The sequence below is a fragment of the Branchiostoma lanceolatum genome, chromosome 8 (genome assembly GCF_035083965.1).
Source record: "Branchiostoma lanceolatum isolate klBraLanc5 chromosome 8, klBraLanc5.hap2, whole genome shotgun sequence".
Lineage (NCBI taxonomy): Eukaryota > Metazoa > Chordata > Leptocardii > Amphioxiformes > Branchiostomatidae > Branchiostoma > Branchiostoma lanceolatum.
This window is the reverse complement of record NC_089729.1, coordinates 11,013,006-11,030,102: the sequence shown is the minus strand read 5'-3', so window position 1 is coordinate 11,030,102 and position 17,097 is coordinate 11,013,006. Positions and strand designations below refer to the sequence as shown.

At 40.5% G+C, this 17,097-nt stretch overlaps 1 protein-coding gene across 2 annotated transcripts; it reads left to right on the top strand.

Moving 5' to 3' along the window:
- Positions 1-5,985: 5,985 nt before the first annotated feature.
- On the top strand, positions 5,986-16,508 carry LOC136440911 (arylsulfatase B-like). Of its 2 annotated transcripts, none has more exons than XM_066437089.1 (14): positions 5,986-6,129; positions 8,380-8,491; positions 8,990-9,041; positions 9,858-9,961; positions 10,631-10,737; positions 11,092-11,156; positions 11,689-11,790; positions 12,392-12,455; positions 12,905-13,002; positions 13,271-13,407; positions 13,809-13,867; positions 14,256-14,373; positions 14,973-15,103; positions 15,598-16,508. In XM_066437089.1, the coding sequence occupies exons 1-14, from the start codon at positions 6,015-6,017 to the stop codon at positions 15,768-15,770; spliced, it is 1,437 nt and encodes a 478-aa protein (XP_066293186.1). In that variant the 5' UTR covers positions 5,986-6,014; the 3' UTR covers positions 15,771-16,508. The 2 variants fall into 2 exon arrangements, with proteins under 2 accessions (XP_066293186.1, XP_066293185.1); XM_066437088.1 differs by lacking the exon at positions 5,986-6,129 and adding an exon at positions 6,747-7,004.
- Positions 16,509-17,097: the final 589 nt, after the last annotated feature.

Below are 17,097 nucleotides of genomic sequence, written 5' to 3'. Positions count from 1 at the left end.
AAGCGATGACGTCACACGCCTTGTGTACACTTGTAATGGCCGTTTGCTGACGGCGACACCTCGACACACATGCCAATACACCCTGTTTACAAACTAATAAAACAAACATGCAGATCCGCTACTTTTTTCATGGCGGCACCGCTACTGTCTGGATCGACAATTACAATCGCCTAAACCAATTCAAAATGTTACCAACAATGTGTGCTAAATTGTGTATAATAGTCAAGAATAAAACAAAATACTATTGCCTATTTAAATGTACGGCTATTTACTAGGACAATGTTTGACCAATGCTAGTACGGTACCACTTAAGATAAGAATCTTGAGCTGACGTCAAGACGTCGCTACAGGATATGACTTTACTATGGTGCCCGCAAGGAACCAAGAAAGCCCACGGAACAATTTTCCATGCTTTATAGTGTTTACCTGTCTGTCTGTAGTAGCAGAAACATGTTGTTTGACTTGGCTGTACAGGGGGATTTATTGATTGGTTAAACATGTCTAGAATAATGGCTCTCTGGCTGCCTATACACGAAAACATGTTTGTTTATTTAGTGAGTACAACGATTTAGTCGGACTGGGCACTGGTAAAGAACGTTGCCGGCTGAAAAGGGGCAAGGTTAGGCGTAAACTGCACATTCTGCAGAGTTCTACATTGGAAACTCTAGCAAATTTTACATAATATGTAGAATGGCATGAACACAAACGGATCTAATGCTGCAGGTTAGCTAAGATTTTATCTTGTTTTATGTGGGGGTACTACATGTATATCTGACAAAATGTATCATAACACAATCTGAATTAAATTTTGTCTGTCCATCCTGTGATATGTTTCAGCGTTTTTATGATATAAATGACTCAATAACGGAACGGTATTTGATAACGTTATAGTTATTCTTATGTCAAATACGATAGCAGGCATCGACAGCTTAAAGGTGACTTGTAAAACATAACCCCCCTTTTGAAAATGATAATAATCTTTGGTTTCATACTCTATGGCACTATGACGCTTATTGTAATAAACGTCATAGTTTACTAACGGTTCTTCAGCATATCCGCAGTCTTCATGAAATGTGTGGGGGGTATGTACATATGTAATAACCAAGTTGTGTCAACATACACATACCACACAAAGAGTTGTTAACTGTCATGGAGGCAACCGTCTACTGCGTTTCCGCCAAATAACCAAAAACAAACTCTACAATAATTCAAGTTCTTGTCATATCTGACGTATATACACTTGTACATGCACATAGAATGATACTATTTCCGGTCTGTGAGAGTGAAGATCTTTGTTGCATGACGTCATTTCCTATAATGATAACAAGTCAATCAATGACGTAGGGTGATGTCTGTATACCATTGACGTCGTCTTTGTACATTTTCATACCAATACATTTAGAAAGCATTACTACCTTATGAATTTGCATATTATTTGCATATAAAGGATGGTATATTACACCTTTTCAATACAATTTTAGTCACGCGGGCTAGTCAATGGGCTTGATAGTTAATCTACACTAGATTGTAACAAGAATAGCTTTTAAAAATACAGTTCACAATATAAATGTTAGGAAGAACGACAATACCAACAAAAGCTCTAGATTTAACGCACCGTTACATCAATAATCACTGTGACAAAATTTTAAAAAGCAAGCAAACATGTGCAGTTTTCTCCTTTAGAATCACTACAGTAACCACGTTTTTATGTTTGTCACGAGCTGCATTATCTTTTCAACGAATAAACTTACAATCGTCACTGAGACCTTTTTTAATGCATTGTACAGAGTTCAATGTACTATTGTACAGAGTTCAACGTACATACACATTCTTTGAGTACGTAAATGCCCCCCTCCCCATTAGTTCAGTCAATAAATCATTTATAAGCATGAACACACTTATTTGTTGCACTGGCTGCCGTAACGACATTGCGTTTGTGCGTTACTGGGAAGCTTACCTTAAATCTACAGAGAGCAGAATAACAACAACATACTCTCATGGTCTTTAACGATACATACGCAGGCACAGAGGAACATTACCTATGAAATACAGTCCTAGAAGCTGATCACAGTAACATTTTGCTCTATCCGGCAAGACCTTGCGGTGTTTTTTCCCACATTATGTCCGTTTGAAGCTTCTCTATAGAAAGCAAGATATTATTGCCCTAATTGAGACAATAAAATATCTACAACAATAAACAAATTCTGTAATTGATATCACAATGAAAAATAAAGGTAACATGTAGTTGCCAAAAGTAACGTGAAATGATATTTTAAGCAGTTGATCTAACAATCCCATGTAACACTGTGAAATGTCTACCAAACGCTAGTACGGATATTATAACTATCAAAATCACAATGGAAGAGTTGTTGTCATATCATGCTTAATTCTATATCATGCATACATATGAAGATAATATATAGTTTTCACACCGTGCCATACAGTTAAGTACACAAACGTTGGCGTAAAGCCGTGGTGGTTTACATCCGTCGCACAATCATTTTCAGCCAGGCAAAGCCAGGAAAGGTTGAGGATCTACAACAACTTTTTGCGTCAGAAAACAGCTGATTTTTGTGCGACACCTTCACGACTGTCCTATTAATTTGTAGTAAACTTATCGTATGATGATTGTGATAATGTTCTAACTGCGTTGCGCCACAGTAATTTCATATTTTGTACATGGTCATTTTTAGTCACTGTTGTCATCAGATCTACTGTGTTCGTCCGTTTGATCTTCCTTTGTGTTTGGTGGACTTTTTTCTTGGGGCTTCTCCTCGGAATCTAGAAAAAAGAAGTAAACATTTTGGACAAGGAGTCGGATGGGCCTAGAGAATCATTTTCCCGCCCACCTCATAAACACTAGCAGGACATACCAATGATGCATTATTAATAGTACATGTATATCTTTTGCAACGTATCCGTCCAGTAAATGATTAGTATGTTAAGTAAGCTTAATCAGGAGTTGGAAACGGATGTAAATGAAGAGCAGAAGAAAAGAGAACGATACTGGTAAACGTTAGAGGGGTCCAAAGCAATGTTAGGGCCAAAAATATTGCTGACATCTTTATGGTAGTGACATTTACTAACAGTTTTTATTTCATAACTTCATACTTTGAGCATTTTAAAATCCTCTTATTTCCGCGAGCCTACAAAAACCCCAGCGACGATTTTCAGTGATTTGTCACATCACAACGACGTCATATTTTTGCATCATGGACGTGGCTATACATTGTGAAAGTGTTGTTTGAAATAATGTATAGAAATAACTAAATAAAGTGACTTTCAGACTCCTATTTTAGGGCCCTAATATTGCTTTGGGCCCCTTCACTATTAAGGTGTACAAAATACGTGCGGTTGGTGGGTGTGTAAAATCGCAATACCTACGTTTGCGTCGACTCGGTGGTGTCAGAAAGGAGGGTAGGTGTAGGTGAGGGAAGTGTAGCTTGTTGCCGAGTTTGTTTTCCTTCAGCTTCGGGGAAGAAGACGCTTCTTGAGAACGTTCTTCCTTGACTTCTCTCTCCGAGTGTTTCCTTTGACGATGGTGGTGGTGATGGTGGTGGTGAAGGCGGCGGTCTAGCTCGCCGACGGGAGCCGGCGACGTGTACGATCTCTTGCGGCCGTACGTGGGGTCAGAGTCCGTTCGGTTTCGCCTGCTTTGTGGTGGGGACAGCGCTCTTTTCTGGAACACGTCGGCAAGGTTGCTAGTGTGAACAATTCCGTCCATGGCAGAAACGTCCCTCAGTCGGCAGACAGTGAAAAATATGTGTGAAAATGCAACGTTAGCTCAGTTTGAGCTTGAACTTGGAGAGCTAATGTTTGGTACATACGCAGTTCTGCGGAGTTATGTGCACATGACCCCAAATTATAGCTGACACGGAATCAACCAGAATCTATGGTAAACACACGGGGTCGTAGTGCGCGTAGCACGGTTGGAGGGATGGTAGCGAGGTAGGGTAAGAGGGCAGTGGGCCTTGACCTTCATGATGTGACCAATTTACGACGTTCGTTTGGAAATAGCCACCGATCTTGGATATGCACATGTACGTAACCGGGTAGACAGAGAAGTATAACATGTCCTCAAGAGGAGATCCCGGCAACGCTTGTCATGGTTACGGCAATGTCATATTCGTCGTTGACCGCTGTATAATTTTTATGTCGGCATAACTAACCACCAACAAGGACCTAAAACAGCTTTGAATTTTCAAAGAGGGCATTTCACAAATCTGAAGTAGCGGGAGTAGTGGTGGGTTTTTACAGAAAGTCACATGCATGGTGAGGCAATTGGTACCGTTCAACAACATGTGGTTACTTGCAGACCATACTTGTAGCTCGTCTAGCTCATGCTGAAGGGTGGAGGCCATAACTAACCACCAACAAGGACATAAAACAGCCTTTTTTTTAACAGCTAAATTTGCACAACATATGTTAAACTGTCCCAAGACTGCCCTCGGTTTGCGATCGTACGACCATCCCACGACAAATAGTGTTTCTAGGAGGGATTTTATTTTTCTAGCCATTCATAAGTCTCATTTTGTTCGATATAAGCTACATCATCTTGATTACTTGATTCTGTCCATATTAATCAATCAATCAATCAATCAAATGGGTTTATTAATAATAGACATAGCAGCCTTAGCCTGATTTGTACATGGTACCTAGTAAGTGTATATATAACATTAAAATGCATAAGTGAAAATACAAAAATACTAGGTATAGTACTTATATTGACGTCAAATACATCGTCCAAAGTCTGAATTTAAACATTTCAAAGCAATATGTACATGAATAGATTCAATAGATTGAAAAGTAATTTTTTGGAAAGATCTTTCACATAAGCTGCAGGGCCTCGCAAAGCCAAAGATTTAGGTGGCTTCCGGCTGCCATTATCAGGACACAGTGATACTGGTTGCCGCTTGGTGGCGTAGTGGCAAGAATATGGAGGCAAACGTGAGTTAGTAGAGGGGATAGAATATTAGTGACGTCACGTTTATTTGAGACCACATTTTTGCTGCAGCGCCACCATGCGGCCAGAGTTAGCAGAGTTCATTATTCCCTGCCTGATGAAGGCAGCTGAAAGTCGCCGAAACATTGAAAGGAAGAAAAGAAATTGAGGTTACGTAAAGATATAACTAACAACAGGGATGGTAGCGGACTGTGTTTTTTTTCTAAATCTTACCATCACATATAGTCACGTCAGTTCCGTTGACATTCAGTGTACGTACGTTAGTTGTAGAGATATAGTTAGTCCACAGGTATAGGGTGATAAACCTCCGGCACGTTCAAATGTTAACATTCTGTGTACAAAGTGTATGTGCATCTAATTATGAGCATCTCCGCCTAAGCTTCCTTTGTTGCACTACATCATGAAATTACGTCGGTCTTTGTTGAGTTATCTTCTTCCAATCTCCAGTCTCCCACTTCCAAATCCTTAAAGCGCCGAGTTATAGTAATATGAATACACCACAATAAAAAGCACAACCATGGAAATGGGTTCATAATTAATATATGTTAATGTGAATTAATGCCATACAATGACATTTGTATTACCCTATATCATATATATGTGACAAATTCCCTCATTCATTTGCATATAATCTGCATCTAACTGTCCATCTCCACCTATGCTACCTACATGCCCAAAATCATGAAATTACATTGGCCTTTCTCAAGTTATCGTTTTTCAACTATTCCATGCAAAATGCCCCCGCTGTACCAAACTAAGCTGCTAGTTGACCGAAACGTACACGTCTTCCCAACTAAGGAAAGCAAAAACCACCTGAGGTCAATGACCGAGATGACACTGACATCTTATTAGCAGCGCTTTACAAATGCAAATATTGAGTCCATACCACATGATAGATAAATAGATAAATACATAGATGGACAATATACGATATTGCGAAGCTCTGCTTTTCGCTGCTGTCACACCTTACTCTAATTCTGGAGCGGGAATAAAGTCCAAGTATTTATAACTAGTCCACCCTGCTGGGTACCAAGACTCACCGTAGGTCGCCATGCTGCGGGTTTTACTGTTTCTTGTTGCTGGAGCTCTGTTGATGTTTTCTGCACAACCCGAAAAGGAGAATGCTACGAAGCCTAACATCGTATTCGTCGTTGCCGACGACCTAGGTAAGACTATCTGTCACATACGACAGGCTTACGACAGCAAAGATGAGACATTCTCAAGCCAGTCGTCAACGTGTCGTACGAATCTAACTATGTCATGACGGTAAAGGTCGTCGTATCACCGTGGTCGTAGATCTCTATTGGTAGTTGCTTCTGTCGTATCCTCACTCAAAATCGTACGACAAAAATCGTACGTAAGGTTCTGTCACATACGCCGCACGACAGGTTTAAAAGAACATACGACAGCAAATTGGGGAAATTATACGATAGGTAGTTGCTGATGCACAAACTTTAATTCAGCTGTATCATAATGGTAGATCCCAGTCGATGTTCTTTTTATTGTTCGGTTCTGTTGTAGCCGAGCTAAAAAATCAGCAGACAAAATTATTGTTCTACATGTACATGTACATATAGCTAAAAATAGAAAAGTAGCGCCAAACATATATTTTCATAGAAGTTGCATGGTTTATGACGTCAGTGTCTGCCAGAAAAAAAATCATAAAGTATTTATCGATGACGCATTTTCATCTTGCAATATTGAAGAAATGAGAAAAAAATGGAAAGGTTAACAACAACAACAACAATAGACCAGAGGTCAACGACCGAGATGTCAAAAACCATTCAAAGGCTGACTGAGTCACGAACATATCATGTGACTCTGGTGACAGGTACATTTGTCGCTTTTCGATCTGGAATTTTAGTTCAGTCTTGTGAAAACTAGTCAGTCTCCAGATTCGAATAAGACGTTGAGCTGTAAGGAACCATGCAGTGTGTTGTATTGTTTCTTGTTGCTGGGGCACTGGCCGCGGTTTCTGCACAACCCGGAAGTGGGAACACTACCAAGCCCCATATCATCTTTATCGTAGCAGACGACTTAGGTAAGGTAGGCTGTTAACAGAAAAATAGATATGTTCCCGGTTTTTGAGAGGATATAGTAATTTCAGGGCGACGTCAATGTTACAATGGATGTTTGTCTCGTATATGGTACTATAACGGTTATTGCTTATACTTACAAGTGCGGTGGGGTTCAATGTTTAGTACAACCTGCACCGTCATAGTACCGCATATGTAACAAACGTGTCACAGCATGACGAAAGTCACGTTGTGTCGAGGTTGACAGTTTTACACACCGCAACTCTTCTGTGTTCTGTGTACAAATATCATGTTTTGGGTAAATCTGCAACATTTGTTGCATTCTAACATGCATGTGCCACCAAAGGTAAATGACCACTAGGTCAGCTCTTACTGAACGAGATAGCGTGCAGACCTCTGGGGCAAGGAATGTAAATTACCTCTGATCCCTCCGCTGCCACCAGTGTAAACAATTAGAAACTATAACGCGGAGTCATAATTGGGAAAAGACTGAGTTTTGTGTCCTTCAATTAAGAGAATGTCACTAATGAACACCAACCGTTCTCCTTCCTAGTACCGTCATTTGTACAGGATATTGTTAACATGTATGTTTGACAATACGAATGACTTCCGACGGACTAGCAGCTTGACAAAAAAGCTCAACGACCTGCAGTGGCCCGTTCTCTCAAAAAGGAGGAGGAACGCCCTCACCACCTTCTACACTTCTAATCAAGTGAATTTCTTCAGTTTGACATATGCCAAGTCATCATCATCACCATCGGTCGGGGGGGGGGGGGGGGGGGGGCAAGTCCATACACCACCGAAGACCAGTGTCACCAGTCTGTCATACCGATCACTTTCTACCGTGCACGTGGTCATCTACATGACTTGTACAACAGCTTCATCAGCTTTTAAATGCTAACTTATATCCCCAAGGAGGCCCGAGCATACAGGGATATTATCTTCTTCTTTTTTTTCCACTGTTGTTGAGACAAATTTACAACCAACAAGTAAAAATCTAGACTTGTAATGATCTTGTAATGTCCTCTCTTGTTTGCAGAAATCCCCACTAATTATTGTTTACCTTCACGGAAGGAAAATATATTGTTTTTGCTACGTTTCTGTCTCTTTTTCCGTCCCAAACAAATAAGGTCAATGCCCTGGACCAGAGGCTGTCACCATGGTAACTGGTAAAGTAGCAGACACCGGTACCCGTGGTGTTCGATTACATTATGTAGCAAGTGGCAGGACAGAGCTGGAGGAGCTGGTCACTATGTATATAAATGTTTTTGAGTAAGAATATAAACAGCGCAGCACTTTGTTAGGCTAGATCATGTGAAGGTAACCATTATGTATTTGCTTGCAAATGTCTAACCTTTCTAGTTTTTATTATCCTTACAGGCTGGAATGACGTAGGGTGGCACAACCCTGACGTCAAAACTCCTGTTCTGGACCAGCTGGCTCATGATGGCGTCATCCTCAACCAGACTTACGTCAACTACGTCTGCACACCGTACGTAATACGCCAGTTCACGGTTTAGACTGCCCATGCACAGCAAAATGTCAAAGTTGGAGGCCACAAATAAGACATAGACATCTGGCCGTGTACTAAGCATGGTCTAGACAAGAACTGTTTACAAGATTATGATTAGAACATTTTTCAACCAAGGTTATTACTAAATATCATTAGAATTAACGGTATTTTTTGCCCCATGTATAATCTTTAATTGCCATACTAACGTGTAAATATTATGAATACAATATGCAATTACTCCTCGTTCAAATACCAAATAATAAGGACACAAAGCATAATTTTGAGATAATTGTCTATATACTTCAGAATGTGAAGAATAAGGGTGGGTGGTTGAAACTGAACATAGGAGTGTAAAACTAAGTTTAGTTTAAATCAGTGACGTCATACCTATGATAAGCCCGTCGGTAGCTGGCACACTACATGTATACACTTCTTTTACCAATTATCATACTATTGCTGTTACACTATGATTCATAGGTCCAGAACGGCGTTCATGACTGGGTACTTCCCCTATCATGTGGGTATGCAGGTAAAGCATTTAACTTATTACTCATAAAACCTTTTATGTTCATTTATCAAGTGTACCGATACTCGAACTTTCCCAACAAATATTGTTTTAGGCAATCGAAGGTTTATAAAAAGTCACTTAGCTTCTAGAAAACAGGTAACAATCTCCTATCAAACGCTTGTCAATTGCTTCACCGTGGCGCAAACGTATTGTAAGGGATTTTGAGCTCAGTGATTATGACATAATGATGGTTTATTTGTCAGAAATTACCCGTGCAATGGCAACCAGTGCTAAATTGCTGAAGGGTTTACCTTGACATGATACACAACAGATACATATTTGTTCCACACTTTGTGGAACTGTCGCAAAGGTCTGGGCGGCTGTGATTCGGCGCCAGCAGGTGACCTCAATACGACCTTACCCAACCGAAGTCAGGTACCCATGGCCATTAATACCTGGGTGGAGTGTAGAAAGTAGTGTAAATGGCCTTTCCCAAGGGCATAACATCGGGGCATACCGGTGGTTTCGAACCCGGGACCTCACGGTTCTGGGAGAAACACCCTAGCGTTTGCGCCACACGATGCCACACGTAGTTATATATTGTCCGCCATGCTTGATGGTTGAAGCTGGAAGTAGCTATTGAAATTGTATCTGTTCTAGATACTAGTATATGTCACGTAACATTGTGACATACACACGTTCTTTTCACAGATTTGACTCTTTCAGATTCCACCAGCATGGTGCCTGCTGCGTAACAAACAACCTATAGAACGATTGAATATTATTAGTTATTCTACAGTAAAATATATGTGAGGTTCTGTTACATGTGTTTTGTAGCACGGGGCTATGCTTCCCGAGCAGCCCGCAGGGGTCCCGTCAAAGTTCACCTTCCTTCCCGAGAAACTGAAGGAGTTGGGATACTCCACTCACGTGGTCGGCAAGTAAGTCAGTTATTTGTACCCGCTCTAAAGTTAGACCTCCATAGTACATGTAGGCTCTACAGGTCGTTTATCATTGTACTTTTTTTCCTTCATATCGTTTATCAGTTCTTATTGTGCCCGATTTTTTGTAAGTCGCATTCGCAGAATATGAGGTAGCTTTAACACAACAAAAAGTGTACAATCAAGATTGATAAACAATTGACAGAAGAAAAACAAACATTATTACGCCGAAAAACTGATGGTCTTGATCATTTCCAGTTACACTGTGAATAAATATCTCTGGCCCGGTTTTTGTAAGCTTACATCGTGGGCCCTTTTATTGGCGCAAACGCTTATCAAAAACGCCATATGGTGTTATTATCGTTTTGCAAGACGAAAACAGGACAGATTCAGTGGACACAACTCCTCTGACAGGAAATACTTGCTTTCCTTTCCGTCGTTCTAGCTCCACTTGTTTTACAAACCCTAACCACAGCAATACGTAGATGCATATAACATAACGGAATATGAACTTTAAACACACCATTCGCAAACCATACGTAAAGCATACTTTCATTTTTTTAACGTAACCTTTACGCATGCTTTAACTTAAAGGAATTTCTTAATGATTGGATTTTTCTGCCGTATACGCGTACTGTATCATCCTAATTGTGTGTTTTTTAATTACAGGTGGCATCTTGGTTTCTGCAATTGGAACTACACTCCGACCTACCGCGGGTTCGACTCCTTTTACGGCTTCTACAACGGACAGGATGACTACTACAAGCACACTGTCCGTAAGTGTAAATGACTTACAAAGCAACCACGTGCACGTAAATGATATATGACCAACATCTTAAAATCTCAGAACATAAACTTGTCACATATAGAAAAGGAAAAAGGCAGTATTAATGGCAAATGCAGTTTACAGAATAATGTATTGTCAGCAAATGTCAAATTTGAATTCCCCTGTCCAGGGGGTTTAAACTTCGCCATTTACCCACAATGCACTCACTGCACATGCGCACTTTGAACTAGCTTATACAGGTTGATTTTACATGCGGCTAACCTATGTAGATACGCACGAGTGGTATCATTGATTGAATTAAATGTTATGTCTTTGTGAACATATTATCCTTCTATCATCACAGTGGGTGGTCTCGACCTCAGGGATGACAAAGAAGTCGTGAAAACGAAGGACGGAGAATACAGCACCGTAAATAACGTTAATTTGTCACATTCTTTAATCACATGTCCCCTTTCTTTGTTCTTGCTTCTCAATTCCATCCGTGTCTATATGGCAAAAATGACTGTTTTGATGAAATGAAAATAATTGTCGTAGTCTATGTTGCTCGACAGTGTCCTCTTTATTCTCACTACAGTAGTATAAGAGGGACCTGGTGATCCACATTTTTCAGGTGGTGCAGTGTGGTGATCCAATAGTCTGATACTTTTGAACATGGACCACCGGAATGGTGTAGCTACTAGTTGGGTTTACACAAGCGTTTTAGTGGACTTGGAGTCGACTTAGGACTGTGCAAGGAGAAGCCTAGGCCACTCATCAAGAAGCGTTATCTAGTAGTAAAACTCCACTTGAGCAGCCCAAAGCTTCTCACACAGTGCCCCGAGTCGACTCAAAAACTTGAGTGTAAATCGGGCCATTTAGTCCCACTTTTTCCACTTCTTTGATATTTTGCTCTGTAATTGTAATGCTAGTTCCTCACTAAAATGTGTTGTCTCCTCTACAGTACTTCTTTACAGACCGTATTGTTGACATCATCGAGAAGAACCCCCTGGGCTTGCCGCTGTTCCTGTATCTACCCTTCCAAAACGTGCACGAACCCTTACAGGTAAGTACCAGTGGTGGTGGAGGCCATTTGGAAAAATGTTTACGTTATATTGGGCTGGGGTTACGGAACGTTGGCGACCGAGCGATTTGACAGACATGGCGCTCAACGAATTTTATCGATAAAAAATAATCTTCTTACGCTTTGTGTGTTTTGTTGACCTTTTAGCCATACTTGTAGCTACGTTTTGCATGACATTCCCATAATAAAGTCCACAGGAAGGTCGCCAACGTGCCGCAGGTCCAGTGAGATACGGGCTTAAGCTTTAGCATTATGTTATGTTGGAATTAAGTCCATACACATGTGCAATATATTTGCCTACATTTATCTGATCAATAAGTCTCGTTTTAGAGGCAGACTGTAAATTACGTTATCTATTGTGATGATCCTATATTATTTCTGTTATTACATTGAAATGACCAGGGAAGTAGTCCCGTTATATAGTGACCTTGTGTGGCTCAAGAGCTATAGAACACGTACCCCTATATATACAATGTACAGAAGGGTGTGGGGAGGAGGAAGGATCATTTATTAGCAACACACCGGGTGGTATGATTACTTAAAGCGTGACCCACACAACACTTCTCAATGCTATCTTTTGCAGGTGCCAAAACGGTTTGAGGACATGTACTCCAACGTTCAAAATGAAAATAGGAGGATCTTCCTTGGTAGGTTTAACGCGTTAAAGTTACAAACGGACTATCATATACTTATAATAAAGGGATGTAAATAGTTAAAAGTTTATCTTTTTTTTCAAAAATATGATTATACTTCGGATGTAATGGGGGCAGATTAATAGTATAAGGACAAATTCGACTACGACTCATTAATACGATAGTCACGTAGCAAAGAATGCATACCTATACCTAGCAAGTACATGTTTTAGATATGGTTACATTTCAAAGGACTATATATTATTCATATTTCCTATTTTCTTACACAGGGTTATGGATTAAGATAACCGTTGTGAAAAATGAATAAATCGTTTAATAAATTTTGCTATTTCAATTACGCTGTTGTGGAAATCATCAGATGTTTTGTTATGCAAGAAGTCTTAAAAGCGTTGTAGAATAGAATTAATTCAATGAATATGAACATGAACATGAACTTTGTACAGGTATGGTGAGCGCCATGGATGAAGCCATCGGAAACGTTACCATGGCGATGAAAAAGGCGGGGCTGTGGGACAACACCCTTCTGATCTTCACAGCTGACGTAAGACGGTTACATGGCATTTCCATACTGACTAACAAAATTCAAAATGGCCGACTAAGGGAGCGGTAGTGCGACTGCGCAAACTGAAAGTTCGATTTCTTGGCTTCTGAGACAGTCGCGCAAAATATCTTAACCGGAAGAGAAATCAAATTCAACAACAACAACAACAAATTCAACAACAACAACAAAATTCATACAAATCTAACTTAATTTTTTCACCTTCACATTCTTAAACGTACATCTTCTTGAAATGTTTTTTCCCCAACAGAATGGTGGCTGGCCACTATTTAGTGGCAATAACTTCCCTCTTCGTGGTGGGAAGATCACTCTATGGGAGGGGGGCACCCGGGCATCAGCCTTCGTACACGGCAAGATGCTGCAGAAAACAGGCTACACTAGCGACGAGTGAGTCCAAGTACCATACACATGCGTCTCAGTATTGGGAGAGAGAGGGGGAGAGAGAGAGAGAGAGAGAGAGAGAGAGAGAGAGAGAGAGAGAGAGAGAGAGAGAGAGAGAGAGAGAGAGAGAGAGAGAGAGAGAGAGAGAGAGAGGGAGAGGGAGAGAGAGGGAGGGGGGAGAGAGAGAGAGAGAGAGAGAGAGAGGGAGGAGGAGAGAGAGAGAGGGGGAGATAGAGATAGATAGAGAGAGAGAGAGAGAGGGAGAGAGAGGGGGGAGGGAGAGCGGTAGGATGACTTTTAAAACAGTCAGTACAAAATCGATCTATTTTGGGCCTAGATTTTCATTTACATCTCTAGTGAGGGCAACTGATATTTTCCAGTAAACTTTTTTTTTTTACTTTTGAAAGGATGATCCATGCAGTAGACTGGTTCCCGACAATCCTGGCAGCCGCGGGCGGAACTGCAGGTAGGCCATTTTTTGTGGAATGCACAACGCTTTACAACAATGTCCTTGCAACCACATATCAATCAGACATTGCAGTTCATGGGGTCGATGGAACAGGCTACTTATCCACGGGGAGGTATTGTTTTGTTCTTTCTGTCTTTTCGCAGTTATATGTAATACTGGATCTAATACTTAATCTAATACTGGATACTACTATATGTACTTAATATTTTCCATATTGCAGTCAGATCCACCGCAGTGACAGGATGTAATCAATCGATACATTTTATGTTAATCAAAACCAAATTAGCATGAAAAAGAAACTACAATTAAACAAGACATATGAGAAACATTAAACATTACACGGAGGCGTGAGATCTTTGAACTTTCTTTTTTTCTTTCTTTCAAGACCCCGGTATGGACGGCGTGAGTCAACTGGACACCCTGGTGTCGGGCCAGCCCTCCCCACGTACTGAGTTCGTCTACAACATTGACGACGACTTCCCTACAAAACAGGGGGCCATCAGGTTAGACTTATCTTATTTCTGCTGTAAGCTTGCACGATCTGAGGTTGTTGATTTGATTTATTTGCACATATCAAAATCAGTTTGTAGTATACATAATTGAAAAGAATAGAACAGAAAATACACGTGCTGGGGGAAGAAAAAAGCCATGATGGCTATAATATACAAGCCACATTTTCATGTCGTTTTTGGTGATGCCTCAGGGGCGGAGCTTTTAACTCTTGTACAGCAACAATGTATCAACATATTTCCGAAGTGTAGGTCATGCCAACTTAACCTTTTATGATTTGGGTATTCTATATGACATATGTTGAAGTTTAACACAGATGATGTATCTAGATTAGCTAATTTTAAACTAATAAATTAATAAATTAATCAATCAAGTGATGGCTTATCATTAGAATCACAGATTGAAGCAATTGATGCGGTAACGGTCCCCTACAGTTAGCCCCTTTGTTCACATGTGTAATACGAACCCTAATCATCTAACGAGTAGCATGGACAAGGATGCAGTCAACAATAGATTTTACATCACAGATCGCATGTCAGTTGAATATGATTAAACCCTAATCATTAGTAAACTTGATTTACTGGCGTTCCAGGGTCGGCGACTACAAGTTGATTGAGGGATATGCCGGTAAACCTGACGGGTGGATTCGCCCCGATAACTTGACGGACAGTCAGCCTGACAGCGGGGACCCAATCACAGGCACATGGCTCTTCAACCTCAAAGGTACAGCACCTGTTATTGCAAATGCAGAAATGTCCACGTGGTTTTCTTAAAACCACTGACAACACTTCATTTTCACCTAGCGCGATATAAAAACCATGCGAACTTAAATACATTTTACAATATTTACTAAAAACTTCCAATAAGGTGTTTGCACGTGTGTGACGTCATACCCACCATGCTGGTTGATTGTAATTGGAAGACGCGAACCTTATTGATATTGCATGGTTATAATGTAGCAATTACAGAATGTGACTTAGATTTCATGAAAAAACTTTTCATGACCACTTTGAGATTTAACCATCCAACATGGCGGACAATGTATATGTCACGATCACCTGACTACAAACAGCCAATAGTTATGAAGAACAAAGCTTAGTACACATGTGACCATATGTCACCTTCCTGTTGTGACTGGTTCACATTGCACTGCAGCTATAGGTCGTTGCTTATAGATGCGGTTTCAAACTGTAAAGAATGTACCGTGTCTGTTCCAGACGACCCAACAGAACACCAGAACCTGGCGGACACCATGCCGGACAAGCTGAAGGAGATGCAGGGTAAACTAGAGGACTACAGGAAGACCATAGTGCCGGCAATCTGGCCCAAAAACGACCCCAAGTCGAACCCTAAGCACTGGGATGGGGCGTGGTCCCCAGGATGGTGTTAGTTAACATTCCTCGCTTAATATAGGACCTTAAGGCCTACAACCAAAGTATTCTTTTGACTAAATTTTCAGACGTTTTTATTCTCTTTTGGTTGCTAAAATATATGTTAGAAATTGGACAAATAGGGTAAACAATTTGATATAGCAGAGAAGCTGGACACAGACGAGTCTTTTGATGTTACAAACGTACTAAGTATACGCTCAACGCTTTGAAACAAGTATTTTAAACAGCTTGTGACAGGTGAAAAATAGTTGGTAACAGTTTTCTAAATCATTCATTCTTTTTGCTTTTCATCGTTAGGAAAGTTGCAAAGCATATTTCAGTCTGTCTTAAGTGATTACTATTAAATACATGGTGCTTGAAAGAAATAACCATTATGACTCTAATAGTACACAGTTGGTCACTATATATAAGTCACTATTTTTACTCAGAAGCCATGTATGTAATGCACTGTGATTTATTTGAAATGCATTGTAATTCATTTATTACGTATCTATAGTGAACATTGGATTGGCAACACGTAACTGTTTGATACTTATTTGATCATTAATTTGTTGTCATTCACCTTTGTCTATTATGGAAGTGTTTTCACCAAATAAACCCAGCTGTAACAGAAAGACCAAACAATAGAGAATCTGACATGAGAAAAATTACATCAACTTCAATTGTGTCAAGAACAATGGTAACAATAAAGATAGTCCTGAAGCCTGCTTGAAGTCTGTCAGGGCACTATGCTGTTATCCAGTAACTGTTTTTTAAGGATGGTCTTAGAAGGTAGGGCCCATCCCTCTTCTTCCACCACCTTTTACCTCCCCAAGCAAATTATGGTGTGGCATCATGTGGTGCAACGGCAAGGTGTTCGGCCTAGAATACAGTGGTCCCAGGTTCGAATACCCTGACGCCATGTTGTGCCTTTGGGAATGGCACTTCACAACTTTCCTCACTCCACCCAGGACCTGGTGTAAGAATGAGTACCTGACTTAGGTTGTTGAAGTAAAAGGCGGTGGAAGGATAACAATCAACGGCCTCAAAAAAAGGCTATGGGATTACCTACCTTATCAAGCTAACTGATAAGCTACAATAAGTTACAAAAACTTAAGAGCAGTGCCACATTGTCCTTGTCTGTCCAAAAGCAAAATGAAAGAACCAAAGTAATGGACCCATTTACACCTGGGTGGAATGAAGAAAGTCATGTAAAGTCCCTTTCTTAAAGACACAATGTCAGGCCCAGTGCAGCCAGGAATTGAACCTGTAACCTCTCAATCCAGTGTCCAGCAGGTCATTAACCCACAGTGGTTACTCACAAAGCACCCTCTGATCATTCAGGCG